The sequence below is a fragment of the Tenrec ecaudatus genome, chromosome 17 (genome assembly GCF_050624435.1).
Source record: "Tenrec ecaudatus isolate mTenEca1 chromosome 17, mTenEca1.hap1, whole genome shotgun sequence".
In the NCBI taxonomy this organism is placed as follows: domain Eukaryota; kingdom Metazoa; phylum Chordata; class Mammalia; order Afrosoricida; family Tenrecidae; genus Tenrec; species Tenrec ecaudatus.
The window spans coordinates 340,677-354,618 of NC_134546.1; the positions used below are offsets into that span (position 1 = coordinate 340,677).

At 38.9% G+C, this 13,942-nt stretch overlaps 1 protein-coding gene across 1 annotated transcript in view; it reads right to left on the reverse strand.

Moving 5' to 3' along the window:
• PSME4 (proteasome activator subunit 4) overlaps nt 1-13,942 on the reverse strand; it is a 101,907-nt gene that overhangs the window by 64,454 nt on the left and 23,511 nt on the right. The window contains exons 4-8 of the mRNA XM_075536006.1: nt 5,467-5,511; nt 4,355-4,504; nt 3,284-3,347; nt 2,604-2,678; nt 889-1,011 (exon numbers count right to left, since the gene is read on the reverse strand). Coding sequence (XP_075392121.1) covers nt 889-1,011; nt 2,604-2,678; nt 3,284-3,347; nt 4,355-4,504; nt 5,467-5,511 — 457 coding nt within the window. The remainder of the gene's footprint in view (nt 1-888; nt 1,012-2,603; nt 2,679-3,283; nt 3,348-4,354; nt 4,505-5,466; nt 5,512-13,942) is intronic.

Genomic DNA, 13,942 nt, shown 5'->3' on the forward strand with positions numbered 1-13,942 from the left:
CTTCACATTTAATACAAAATGACGTGGCTAATGTGAGTCACTGCGTGGAAAGTAGAGCAGAGTTCAACCAAACCACCTTTCCTAGTCTTTATCCAAATCTGTGGCCCCCAAAGAACAAGCTCCACCCCTTGCTTATATAAGGTAGCAAAAACTCTCATATTTCTGATCTTGTTGAATATTAGAAATTGAGATTTTCTTCCTATTCAACAATGAAATGGCAAACATGAGGAAGCTAATTTTTTTGCTTTTGTTTTACAATAAAATTTAAAGGTCACTGTTTACCCATTCTGCCTTTTCACAGAAACAAGCCAATATGAAACACAGAATCATGTGAGAAGAGGCAGCTGTAGAAGCTAAATATTAAAAAACATTAATGAAACTAAAGTTGTTCTATTATTTGTAAGGAAAGATGACACTTCTTGTGGACATATTTTTACATTCCTTTCACAGCAGCAGTAAGAGGATCCTACCTATTTCTCTATTCACTCACATAAGCTTTGTGCTGAGGACAACGCTTTATGTGAATCCTGACACCGATTGGAGTAACAGGGCAACTGAGCACATAAGGATCCTCAAGTTCTACTCTCTCCTTTATCATTATCACCTTGACTCAGGAAAATACATTTTATTGGTGAGCTTGGTTTCTGGTCTATGAAAGTGTTAAAGGTATTTGGAATCTGTTAAAACCCTTAAAATGTTGACCCTCTTTTCAAGGTCCTCTGAGTAACTAACACATTCTGGGTCTGACAAACACCTGCTTACCACATTAGGAAAAGTCAAAAAAAGAAAGGTACATGGGTCATTAGTATGAATTTGGGTGAGCAGACAAAATTTTTTTATGATTAACACAAAATTTAGATGAGCTACATAAAATAGTGCATTACAAACCATCATGGCGGTAATCCATATTACAGCATGTCCTATATCATAAGCATTCGTTAAAAATCTTGGGACTAATACTTGACTGCTTCCCACTGGGAGGTTCAAGCTTCTCAGAATTCTCGTAAATATCTTTAAAAGGGAGGGAAAAGAATTAAGAATAAACCATTACAGATATCAAATAACTGTCAAGTAATTTAATACTGTATTAGTGACAATATAGATTCTCTTTCATACAAATAGTTTTAAGCAAAATTATGTATCATTTAATATCCAGTTTTACTTTCTTAGGAAAACAAATCCACATCGTTGAGCTAATTCCAACTCATCCTGACCCTACAGAGGGTTGCTGGGCAATATACAGGAGAAGCCAGCCTCTCTCCCCCAGGGCTGGTAATGAGTTCACACTGCCAGCCCTGACTCAGCAGTCCACGGTTTCCCCACGCCACCAGGGTCCCGAGTGCACGCCAGTGTCTGTGAACAGGCGTGTTTCAGTGCTCTGAGGTCCCTGCCTTGTCAGTACGGAGCCACTACTTGCATAGCCCACATCAAACCAAATCAAGATTATAACAAAGATTAAGAAGTGCTGAGGAAGAAGACACTATAGGAAACCTGAAAATAGTTGACTACTTTTTGTCTCTCTAAAGCCACCTAAAATCTTTTTTCCCAAGGCACTTTATCAATCCATGCAAAGAATGCATAACACATTATCAAACTAAGTGACAATATCTATTAATGGATTAATTTTTCCTCTCAAAATTTTAATGCCAATTTGATATTCTTCATTAAAATATTTTAATAATTGTATTTTAATATAATCGAATGTATATTTCACATATACATGAAAACTAGGGCCCTATATTCATGGCATAAATACACTTCCAAACATAAAAATGCCAAAATGGGACATCCTAAAAATTAAACATTTGTGGACATAAGACTGTACCTAAGAGTGAAAGATAGAGACAACACACATTGGAAAAGGAATAAGCTCTAAAATTCAGAAAATTTCAACACCCCAACAAGAGAAAATCCCCAACAATTCAATTCCAACTTAAGGAGAGGAGATGACCAGACACTTCACCAAAGGAACGCCCCAGGGGGTCAACAAAGACATGAAGAAAAGCTCATGATCCCAAACTCAAAACCAATCTTGTTGCATCAAATCTATCCCAGCCTTATAGGGACAGAAGACAGAGCTGCCTCCCTCCTTGGTTTCCTAAGACTGAACCCTGTTACAAGAGTAGAGAGCCCGTTTCTCTGGCTGCTCACGATCATCACTACTCACTAAAACCCACGGCCATCAAGTCAATTCCGACTCATGTTGGCCCTGTGGGACAGAGTAGAACTGCTCCGGGGGGGGGGGGGGGTCCATGACTATAAATCTTTGGCAAGCACACCTGTTCTTTTACAAATGAAGAAGCAACTGATGGCCTTGAACAGTCAGCCTTGCTCACAGTTCCTGTCCAACATACTACCTACTGCCATGGAGTCGATTCTCCTTCATAGCGATCCAAACACATTAGACAAACACCAGACTTACAGTGATGTTTCCTAATATGATCCAATTGCCTTTGAAATATAAAGGACCCACCTCTTTAAAAGATTTTTTAATATGGGCTTTGAGTAATGGTCAAATTTTTTTTGCTGGTAGCATTTGAAACCAACATTTAAACACATCTATTTCTCATAACATGAAATTGATATCAGTGCTGTTGTATTACCTTTGGTACATATGGATCCCAATCTATGTACCCTATATTATCTGTTGCCAATCGTGCAAAGAGATTTACTAGTTGCTGAAAGGAGAGAGAGAGAGAAAAAGTTAGGAAAATGTATTTGTTGTTTGATGCTTTGCCATACTTAAGGGTTTTTTCCTTGTTTTTGGTGAAAATATGCACACACAAAAACCAATACCCACTTGCACTTGTCAAAACCATTAGATAGATGCTTCACACTATTAAATGTCACAAAAGTGTTCTAACAGATTTTCTTATCAGTTATCATTTGCAAAGGTTATTTTAATAATGTGGTTTACAACTTAATTTTTAAAAGTCACAAATTTAAATTTTGATAAACACCCTCTTTTCCTACATAACCAACAGCAAAGAAAATGCTTCTAAAAAAGGAAAATGTCCAATAACAAAACAAAAGAACTTCAATGCAAACAGAAAAAGGAGGTGGAAAACCCCGCTGGTATGTAAGAAAACCAGAGCTTCCATTTCAATGCTCCTGGATAGTGACAAAAATAAATGTAAATGAAAATGCCCGCTTATGTTACAATACAGTAAATAAGATGAAAAAGTGGTCGCAATAATGTTTATTAATTTTGGCATCTGAGGTTACTTACCAAATGATTTAGCACACTTACTTCACAACAAAAAAGTGTGAGAGAAATACTCACCCCCTCCCACTGTGGGAGATTTTGCACTGAAACCCAAAGGCCAATCAATTCATCAAACCAAAGTCTAAAGAAGAAAAATGTTGTTATGAATACCAAGTGATTTATAACTAGTGGTTCAAAGCATCTATATTTTTAAAGTCTATGATTTCTACTGATAACTACAGAACCCAGAAAAATAATGAGTTACAAATCCAACAGGCAAAGGAGTACGTTCTGCCCAAATGTCATCTTTTCAGTTGATTGATGCTCAAAGGGTAGTATAGTCTTTTAACTGTCGATCTCACTGTTGAGTAATCACTGCACTGCCTGTATGTCTACCCTGCCTCTCTTCTAGTGTTGTTCTCCTTTTACTGTGTGTTCTCTAATTTTCTCCTGTTATTCCTCTTTTCACAAGCCAATCAGTCATTAACACCATGAACACTTTAACTAATGTTCTACAGAGAAACATAAGCCACAAAGCGTTAGATTCCATTACAGAGAAGAAAATTATTCCAAATTAACAAATACAGATAGCCTCTCCCTACGAAAAACATTAGGCAACAAGAAACATGAAACCACACCACCAATAATCATTTTCTTCAAACCTAATCTTTTTTGTAGAGATCTCTGTTCTAGTTATGTGGATAAGCAGTATCCGATTTTACTACATATGTTTTCTATGGTTGATTACCTGCCTGTCATCAACCCAAGTGGAGAGGAAAATTCTCAGAAACAGTAGAAGAACAGAGTCTAGAAATGTTGTCCTCAAAGCCATGTTTTGGGAAAACAATTCCCTTTCCTAAAGGTTAAGGATTTAACATCTCTATCACTGCCTGTTTACTGATACTGCTTCTTTGGGTTTCGTTTTTTTTTTTTTTTTTTTTCTTTTATCACTCCTGGTTTCTTACATTAAAGCCCCATCTTATCTGGCTTGACATCTAAGTATTCTCTCTTAATTTGCTTAACTTTTCCATAAATTACTATAATAAATAAAACTGGAAGTTAAATTATTGCCTTACTAAGTTGGTGGTCTGTGTATCTGTATTTCGTGCTGTATTTCCTTCTTGAATTCCTTAAGATATATATACTTACTTAAAACCTTTATGATGAAGTTCTGGAGGAAGGGAGGTAGGAAGAAATATTTCAAAGTAAGTGATGGCCTTTTGCATTGTTACATCAAAAGGGCACATTAAAGGCCTCCACTCTTCTAGCATCTCCGCTGTGGCATCTTCTGGAAAATACCTAATGAAGGAGGGCGTCACTGTACCTGATCACTCAGAATACCAACGGAAAAACACAAGATTTCACAAGGCATACCACACACAGAAAATACTAATGCGGAGTAGCCTACCAAAAACCCATTTTTACAACACAGGAATAAATACCTATCACACTTAGAATAAGGTAAAATGCCCCATGAGACTTAAACTTCTTCATATGAAAAATTATATAAAATGCATAAAACTCACATAAAATATAAAATTGCTCAAATCACCTACAACGGTTAAGCTTTGAGGGTTTGGGGGAGAAGAGGGGTGGTGCAAGCACACTGTGTCATGGCAATAAAGAAAAATTCTTGTTATGTGGAAGCCAGCCTAAGAGGGACAGTCGGTTGAGTGAGAAAGAACACCAGGTCAGGAGCCCGTAGCGCAGTGCCTGTGGACAAACCACTTCACTGCAGTGCTCCTGTACTGAAGATTAAGTTGGGCTCACTGCTACCCCGTTGAGACTGCCTCGTAGCTCCCTACAGGACAAAGCAGCAGCCTCTGGGGGTTCTCAGGACTGTCGCTGTTTACTGTGGCACAAAGCCTCCCTCCCTTCCTCTGGTGGAGTGACTGGTGGGTTTGAACCCCAGACTAACAGTCCACCTGGTAACCTACCACCTACACGGCAGCAGGGTCCTCATGTCACAGAAGAGAAAGCAAGCAGTCCACCCACCGTTGTGGTCCTACTCACATTTTCATATACCAACTACGGTGGACGATTTAAGTGTATCACTTGCTGATACCCAGACCACTTAAAATATTCTCAACTGACAAATGAAATCAGCAACAATTTTCAAAGTCTGAAAATGCCTGTGCTCAGTGACTAACATCACAATGTCAGAAACTACGTATACCTTGAATTTCCGTTCCCAAGCACACTACAAAGGAAAGGAGCTCACAAAAACAACAGGGGTCTTTATAAATTGAGAAGCTACTTACGGCCGGCAGCTTTTCACGAGTGTTTTGAGAACATTTTCTACAGAACTGGAGGGAAAAGTCATTTTGATCAATTAGATTTAGTATATTTTAAGAACACATATAATTAATAAATAATAATGATCTGATATATGTTCATATATTGGTATTATCTGTGAACATGAAACTAATCTTTCTCATAGAGACTGAACTGCACGGATTAACTAACTACAATCCTTAATCTTTCCCTCACTTTGGCATATTTCTCGGCTTGCTACAAAATAAAAATAAATGGGGAAGTAATGCTATACTTTAAGGGGAAGCCTTTTTCAATCTTTACAAATAACATCACATTTATCAACACTTCAGTAAGAATATTCGAATATTCAACAGCTTAAAATTTCAACTACGCATTTTGTTAAAGCGCTTCTTAATAAAAATGCAAACAGCAGACAACAAGCAAGGGTGTGCTTTTATTAAGCAACTGTGAGAAGTCAGTTTTCTTTAATCCGTGAGTTCAACAATGCTCCAAGTGCTTTATTTAGTGACACTTTGCATCAAAGAGCAGCAGCAGCCACCATTTTGACTAGCCACGTTAAAAAAATTACTTGAATAGCTCAATATTAAAAACTCTCATTTATTTTCCTGCTTATAAGTACCTCAAATGAATATGAGATGGATATACACTTTACATATAAATTTATAGCTGATTATAAACACGTGTAGTTTGATACTTCTGTTTTAATGAAATAGATTGCAATAATCCAAACACAAATGACTAGAAATGGAATATTTTAAAAATTAGCTAGATTTAGCAAATGTAAACAAAAAAGCATTAAGTAATTCTTATCTGGAATTTTAAAATAAATTTGTCACTATTTACAATGTGGTGTGTATATGTGAAAACAAAACAAAGCCCCAAATCTCAAAAGAAAAAATTATGTAGGGAAGGAGTTATTTCCACCTGGCATTTTTTTACTTAAGTTTCTTGAAATTTGTGAACTCAGACGTCTATTCCACTTCTCTGAAAGCCTAAGAACCATCTGTGAAGAAACCCCAATGCGTCACCAGCAAAGCAAACTCAGCACAAGTCACCAGAGTATTCTATTCTACAGCAAGACAAACACCGAGGCCCAGTCCTCAGAGCACTGGGAACCCTCCCCTCCACACAACTGAACAGGGAAGCATGACTTCGAAAACGCAACAGGATCACCAAGCATTTCCTGTGACTGATAATCAGAGTGAAGTTCCACTTCTACGCTAAAATTGTTAGGCAACTCGGAAACACAGAGTTTAAATAATATCCAAGTTTGTCCTATTAGAAAGCGCAAACTTGTCTCCAACTACATTTACAGGTCCCTGAAAACCACTGCTGTAATGTTTACGCCAGCACTTATAACAACACTATACATCCACATATACATATTTACCCAAGTCTCTTTATTAACAACCATCAACACATTCTAGCAAAGCAACAAAGAACAATCCAACACAGGTTGGTTCTTCTTTAAAAAGCCTCATTTAGAGACAAATCATGTCTGATTAGCTCCCAATAAAACGGTTGGGAAAATGAAACAAATCATAGAATAGGCAGGCTTATAGGCAGCATCTAGTTCAAAAGTAAGCGACAGATCCCCAAAACCAAACCCATGTCACTGATTAATTCCGACTTGAATAGACCCTGCATAAGGCTTCTGAGACTATAAGCAGTTAGGGAGCAAAGAGCCTCATCTTTCTCTCTTGGAGCAGCTGATGGGTTTGAACCAATGGCCTTCGGTAGATTAGCAGCCCAATGCCTAACCCACAGCACTGCCAGGGCTCCTTAAACTAAACAATAGACTGACTTTGATGAACTGTTTTAAAAAGCAATTCTGAAAGGGCCCACTGTCCCAGGGAAGAAGCAGAATATGTACACTTTTTGCCAGGTACTAACACTGTGTTCCCATTTTGCTGGCTCAGTGGCAGAGTGCTGACAGAAATCCTAATGTTTCCACAGAAAGGTTTCCTTTTCGACCATCAATGTTTTAAATAATGCTTCCAGAAAGCAAATCATAAAGATGACATAGCTATATGGTTTCTCTGGTAATCTAGGGCCCTTCACTCTTCAGAAGAACAGGAGGCTTGTTTTGGTACCTGGGAACTATCACGTCACCCACTGGAGGACTCATCTAAATAAAATCGATCATAACTCCAACCTTACATATCAGGCCTGTACCATTGGACTCAGCTCTTTATCCAAAGGGGTACAATCTCTCTAACCTGTGATATCTGTATATTGACCTTTTGTGATTCTTGTCATCTCTCAAGATGAAGGGAACAATGTTTCTGTTTAAAAATAAAATAGAAGGTTAAGACTAGATGCTACTAGACTACATTTCACTAATTTTTAGAGGGAATGAAATAATCACTACATACTTTCCATTTGTTGGAATGTGATTTAACACTTTGAAATAGTTATTTCCGCCCCCCTCTTTTGTCAAAAAGGATTTAAGTGGTTACATCTTTGTGGCTGTGTTGTCTTATATTCTACTTCCTTTTAGAAGAGACATGTTAAGTTGAAAATAAGGCAGAATAGCATGTAAGAGTTTCTGTAGTGTTGCCTTAAAACCAGACAGGTCTGGATTTGAATACCAGAGCTTTTACTAACTCTAAGCCAACTCACCATGGAGTCACTGGGTCATTTCCAACTCAGAGCAAGGCTATGGGTCAGGGGAGAACTGCTCCTGTGGGTTTCCCAAATGGTAACTCTTTAGGGCAGTAGACAGTCTTTTTCCTGAGGAGCGACTAATGGTTTTGAACTGCTGACACTGTCGACTGCAGCCCAACACATCACCACTATGCCACTAGGGCTCTCGTAAAGCAATTATCACGGCCTCAAGTTGTTCCCACTCTAAGAGTAATAATACCTACCTCTCATAGGGCTGTTATCAAAATTGACTGAGATAGTATGTAAAAAAGCAGAGATATCTGGCCCAGAATCAAGCAGACAAAGGTTAACTATAATCACTGTTTCATCAGGCCAAAATAAATACAATTATACTCATGATTGCATTACAAATTAAAATTATGTGCTTACTTTTACAATTAAACTCACAACTATCTCTGAAGAGCTATTACGATTTAGGAATCACATCACAATAGAAAACGCCTCTCACAACTCCCAATGATGGCTGAAAGCATCAGCATGTCACGTCACTGTCTCAGGATTAACCAGGCACCAGGTGGATTTCCCTCTCTGGGCCTCAGTTTCCTTAGGATAACATTAATAAATGCAATGCCAACGGTGCAGGGGCCAGAGGTCTAAGGAAAGCCTTGGGCCCCTGGCTACTGAGAAAATGACTTTATATAAAGTTTTTTAAAACTTAGGTTTCTGTGTCTCCTACTTTCTTGACATAACTAATTTGTCAGGACAAAAGTGAATTTTAGAAATCAGAGAAATGTTCAGCCAATGATATACAGGCAATGCTCTTATTTAGCCTTACTTGAGGGTAGGTGGGGCCCTGGAGGCCAAGCACTGGGCTGCTAATCAAAAGGCTGGTGTAGGAATCCATAGGAGACAGATGAAACTATCTGCTGCTACAAGGATGGACAGCCTCAGTGATCCCAGGGGACAGTCCTATAAGGTCCTATCTGGTCGCTATGAGTTCAGGACCCTAGGAACTGCCTGTATTCAAGACTCGGTTGAAGTGGACTAGAAGTACTTTCAGCTTCCCAACCATGTTTGAGCTGGAATTTTACTTCAGAAGAATTGTTTGCTGAAGACTGAACATGATAGTGGGACAAGAGGAAAGTAAAAGGAAATAAAGTCTAAATACAGGCATGTGCATATGTAAATATATTTATATATGACAATGGGAAAATAGATCTGTGTGCATATTTTTATAAGTTTAGTGTTAAGGTAGCAGATGGACATGGAGCCCCTACTCAAGTACTCCCTCAATGCAAGAACACTTTGTTCTATTAACCTGGTATTCCATGATGCTCACCTTCCCAACATGATCGCTGAAGACAAAATGGGTGCATAAGTAAATGTGATAAACAGAGCTGATGGTGCCTGCCTATCGAAAGATATAGCGTCTGGAGTCTTAAAGACTTGAAGATGAACAAACGACCATCTAGCTGAGAAGCAACAAAGCCCACATGGAATAAGCACCCAGCCTGTGTGCTCATGAAGTGTTGATGGGATCAGGTATCAAAGACCCAGAACAAAAAATCATATCAAAGTGAATGAGGGGGGAGTGCAGAGTGGAGACCCAAAGTCCATCTGTAGACAACTGGACCTCCCCTCACAGAAGGGTCACGGGGAGGAGACAAGCCAGTCAAGGTGCAGTATAGCAACGATGAAACATACAATTATCCTCTACTTCTTTAATGTTGCCCCCCACCCTATTATGACTCCAATTCTACCTTACCAATCCAGCTGGACCAGAGCATGTACACTGGTACAGGTAAGAGCTGAAAACACAGGGAGGTCAGGACAGATAAACCCTTCAGGACCAATAATGAGAGTAGCAATATCAGAAGGGGAAGGTAGGGAGAGAAAGGGGGAACCAATCACAACGATCAACATATAACCCTCTCCCAGGGGGACAAACAACAGAAACGTGGGAGAAGGGAGACAGCGGTCGGTGTAAGACATGAAAAAACAGTATCAATTATCAAGAGTTCATGAGGGAGGGGGTAAATGAGCTGTTACCAAGGGCTCAAGTTGAAAGAAAATGTTTTGAAAAGGATGACGGCAACATAGTACAAATGTGCTTGGCACAATGGATGGATATATGAAATGTGTTAAGAGCTATACAAGCCCCTAATAAAATGATTAAAAAATATATGTGCCAGACATTTCCTCTTCCAGAACTGGTTTACCTGGCTTCTTTAATTCTAAACAAATCCTGCGAAATGTAGTCTAAAATTATCCACCTTATATCTAATCTTTTAAAACACAATATTGCTCAAATTAGCAATGAATTTTAAGTAAATTCTCATAAGATTAGGGTAAAAAAATCTCATAAGAAAGGTACAAGCCTTGACACAATGGTGGATGGATGGATTGTGATAAGAATTGTATGAGTCCCAATAAAAACACTTAAAAAGGAAAAAAAGGGTATAAGTCCTTCAACATTTTTCATCACTGATACAGTACTAATTGTCTTTTCATTACAATTACTTTAAAAAAAAACCCTATACCACTATGATACTGAAAAAGAAATGTCTACTAAGCAGCAGTTAAATAAAAAAATCTTTATCTGTCAAGCAAAATGAGTACACACAGCTGCTTTTTTTTAGGTGATGAATGCCCGATCAACTTGAAGTATTTTTAAAATTGCTTTTTAAAAGGTCAGTTTTTTAAAAGGAAAAATTGCAGCAGAGGGACAACTTTTGAAAGGTTCTCAAAGTAATTAATAAAAATGAACTCATTTTCTAATTTAAGTAAAATACACACAAAAAAACATGAAATCATGTAGAGCACTCCACTAACACTAATTAAGAATCCTTGCCTTGCTTATTAACAAAATGACTATATTAAGTCTTTTAAGTTTTAAAAGTTTCAACAGGTCCCCAAAGAAACTACTTCCATCACTTCATTATTAAGATAAATTATGTAGCTAGAGATCATGAGTTACTGGCAATCATGAACCAGGAGATCTCAAACAAGGTTAAGAACATGCCATTCCCATGGGATGGCGTGTGATGACTGTTGGTGCCACTGAATAGACTCCAACTCACAGCAACCATGAGGGACAGAGTGGAGCTGCCACCCAGGTTGACGGGGTTGAAATACTTACTGATGGGCGCACCGTGCTAGTCTTTGGCAGCAGCCAGTACCCCTTTCCCTAGGAGGAGGGGACTGTAAGCTTAAGGTTTTAAAGACATTTTAAGAATAAACAAATGTTCTCAAAGGCAAATGGGGAAATACTGAACATATGCTAACATCTGCTCTGTATACAGTATAGTATTTTCACAATGTAAGTACCATAGACTTTAAGCAACAAAAAGCTGCATAAAAATAGTAATTCTAAAAATAGTAGGAACACTTCAGAGACATGCTAGTGAGCTGACAAGGCTGTTTCAAAATGTGTCAGCATACAGCCAAGATAAAAATACTCAAAACAGACTACCGATTCAAATGTGTCTGCATACAGCCAAGATAAAAACACTCAAAACAGACCACCGATTCTGAGCATATGCCATATTAAATGTCTCTTTATAAAATTAACTTTCTGAAGTAAAGTGTTGGTAAATTTTCGTAATTTTATCTTTTGACTGCAAAAAATTAAACACCCACCACATTAGCATGCTAAACAGAAATTTAAATAAAAATTTTAATTATTTCCTCTTAAAAATTCAGTGGACAGGAAATAGTTGTAATAAACAAGGAAACTACATTTTGCTTGCTTTCCCAACTGGTTTCTCTTACATTTCTAGGTAAGAAGACTGCTCAATTCCTCTGCTACTTTATTTAGAATAACATCTAAAGTATCTGAAAATAAAATGTGGCCCAACTGTTTTGTTTATATAAAAAGTTTCAGCACCTTTAATACTTTCAGTTACAAAGGCCTACAGTTTTAAAAGGTGTTGTCTTAAATTCCACTGGATGGTGTGATCAAATGAATTTAATTATATATAACTAAATCAAATGATTGGGTGGGGCCATGTGAATAAGGTGACTGGAACTTGTACCTCGGAATGGTCGCCTTTGCCATTCCCCGAGGTGTGAGAGCCACCTCAAAAGAAGAGAGCTCACCTCCGAGAAGGAACCAACACCAGAGGGGCACTTCCCTCTGTGGAATGGCAGGAGCAGCAGAGGCACCACAGGAGGCACGCCACTACGATCAATCACAAGGCAGTGAGGCAGAGAGGTGTTGACCAAGAGAAGAGGTGCTACTCTGGGCCAATGACTAGATCCTTAATGTTTCCTAATCCTGGATTGTGATCATCTGTTCATTTCCCTCATAACCCCTCATACTCAGAAGTGTTGCCTCTGAGTTCTCTGTGACCACTGCATGGGATTGCTGAGCTCATCGCAGAAGTGGTAATGCATAGGAAGAACCGCTGGGCTCACAAATGGGGAGGAGGAATGGAGGATGGAGGCATGTCTGGTGTCTGCCTGCGGCAATTTGCTTAGTAGAACTGGATTCTCCTTTGCCCTTTTGTAGCCAGAGATGGTCAGACACAGCCACCATGCCTCATTTCTGCAAATGGCAATCGTGGCACTTGCTCTGCCGGTGAAATCGCCATGGCTGTCTGGTAGTTGTAAATAGCAGCTATATGCACCTAATACTGAAGACTACTCCAATTATCCTAAGACTCAGACATAAGTGTCGACTGGTGATTAATACACACACGAAACACTGGACCTCCCAGAATTTCCTAAAATGCTTCCTGTTATTGCCACCCTTTTGGGGAGGGTAAGGTGAACCCTGCCATTTATGCTGTGAAACGTACATGCTAACATTACTTTCCATCACTTAGACATCAGTTTGTCAGACTGCAGTGACAAAAGATCTCTCTGAAGGGTGGAGAAGTAATGGCACTTGAGGACGAAGGTGCACCTGGCTTTGGTATTTTCAAAAGCCCCATATATACGCACGTAAAAGCCGGACTATAATTAAAGAAGACCAAAAAAGAACCGGTGCATTTGAGGCATGCTGGCAAAGAATACTGGATGCGCCATGGGCTGCCAAAACAAATGAATCTGTCTTAGGTTGTTCCTGAGAAGGATGGCAGGACTGGTCTCATGTTATTGAGACCAGCTATCGAGGGGAACCAGGAGAGGGAGAAGAAGTTGTGTTTGATGAGAGTATCAGCACAAGAGGGGAAGACCCTTGAGAGGTAGGCTGGCCCAAGTTACAACAATGGCTCCAACACAAGCGCTACTGTGAGGATGCAATGTCAGGCCATATCTTGTTCTGTTGAACACAAGACTGCTAGGAGTTGGAACTAACTAGGCAGCACCCAACAGCATCTCTTTATTTTGGCATTACTGGTTCGTTTAGCTTACTGATAGTCTCCCCAGAATTGATTGCACAATTTCTCTTCCACTTCACGTTCCACTGTCTTTTTTGCTAATTCCCCTTTGCCTCCATTGCTTTCCTGTGTGAAGTTTTTTTTGCTGTAGACATTAACTACTCCGTTACACATTCCTACAAGAGAAATTACTGTGGCAATACAAAGGGACTCTAAAAAGTTCATGGGGAAAAAATGGAAGTAAAAGATGTTAAAAGGAAGCTGGTTCATCTAGCTCATCTTTGCTCAGTCGAGCAGTCTGAAATTAAAGTTATTTTCCTCTTATCGTTTCAATGTTTTAAAAAATATTATTATACAAAGGGATACCCCCCAAAAGACCCCGGAAATGCACTGGACAGAGCAGAGCTTTCATAGTATGCAATTTTCCCACTAGGTGGGCATCCAGCAACTCATTCTGAGTTAGTGCACCCAGTGGTGTTGCCTGGTAGGGTTCTCTCTGGTCACAGCAAATTGTTTTGTTAAGAGCAGTTTC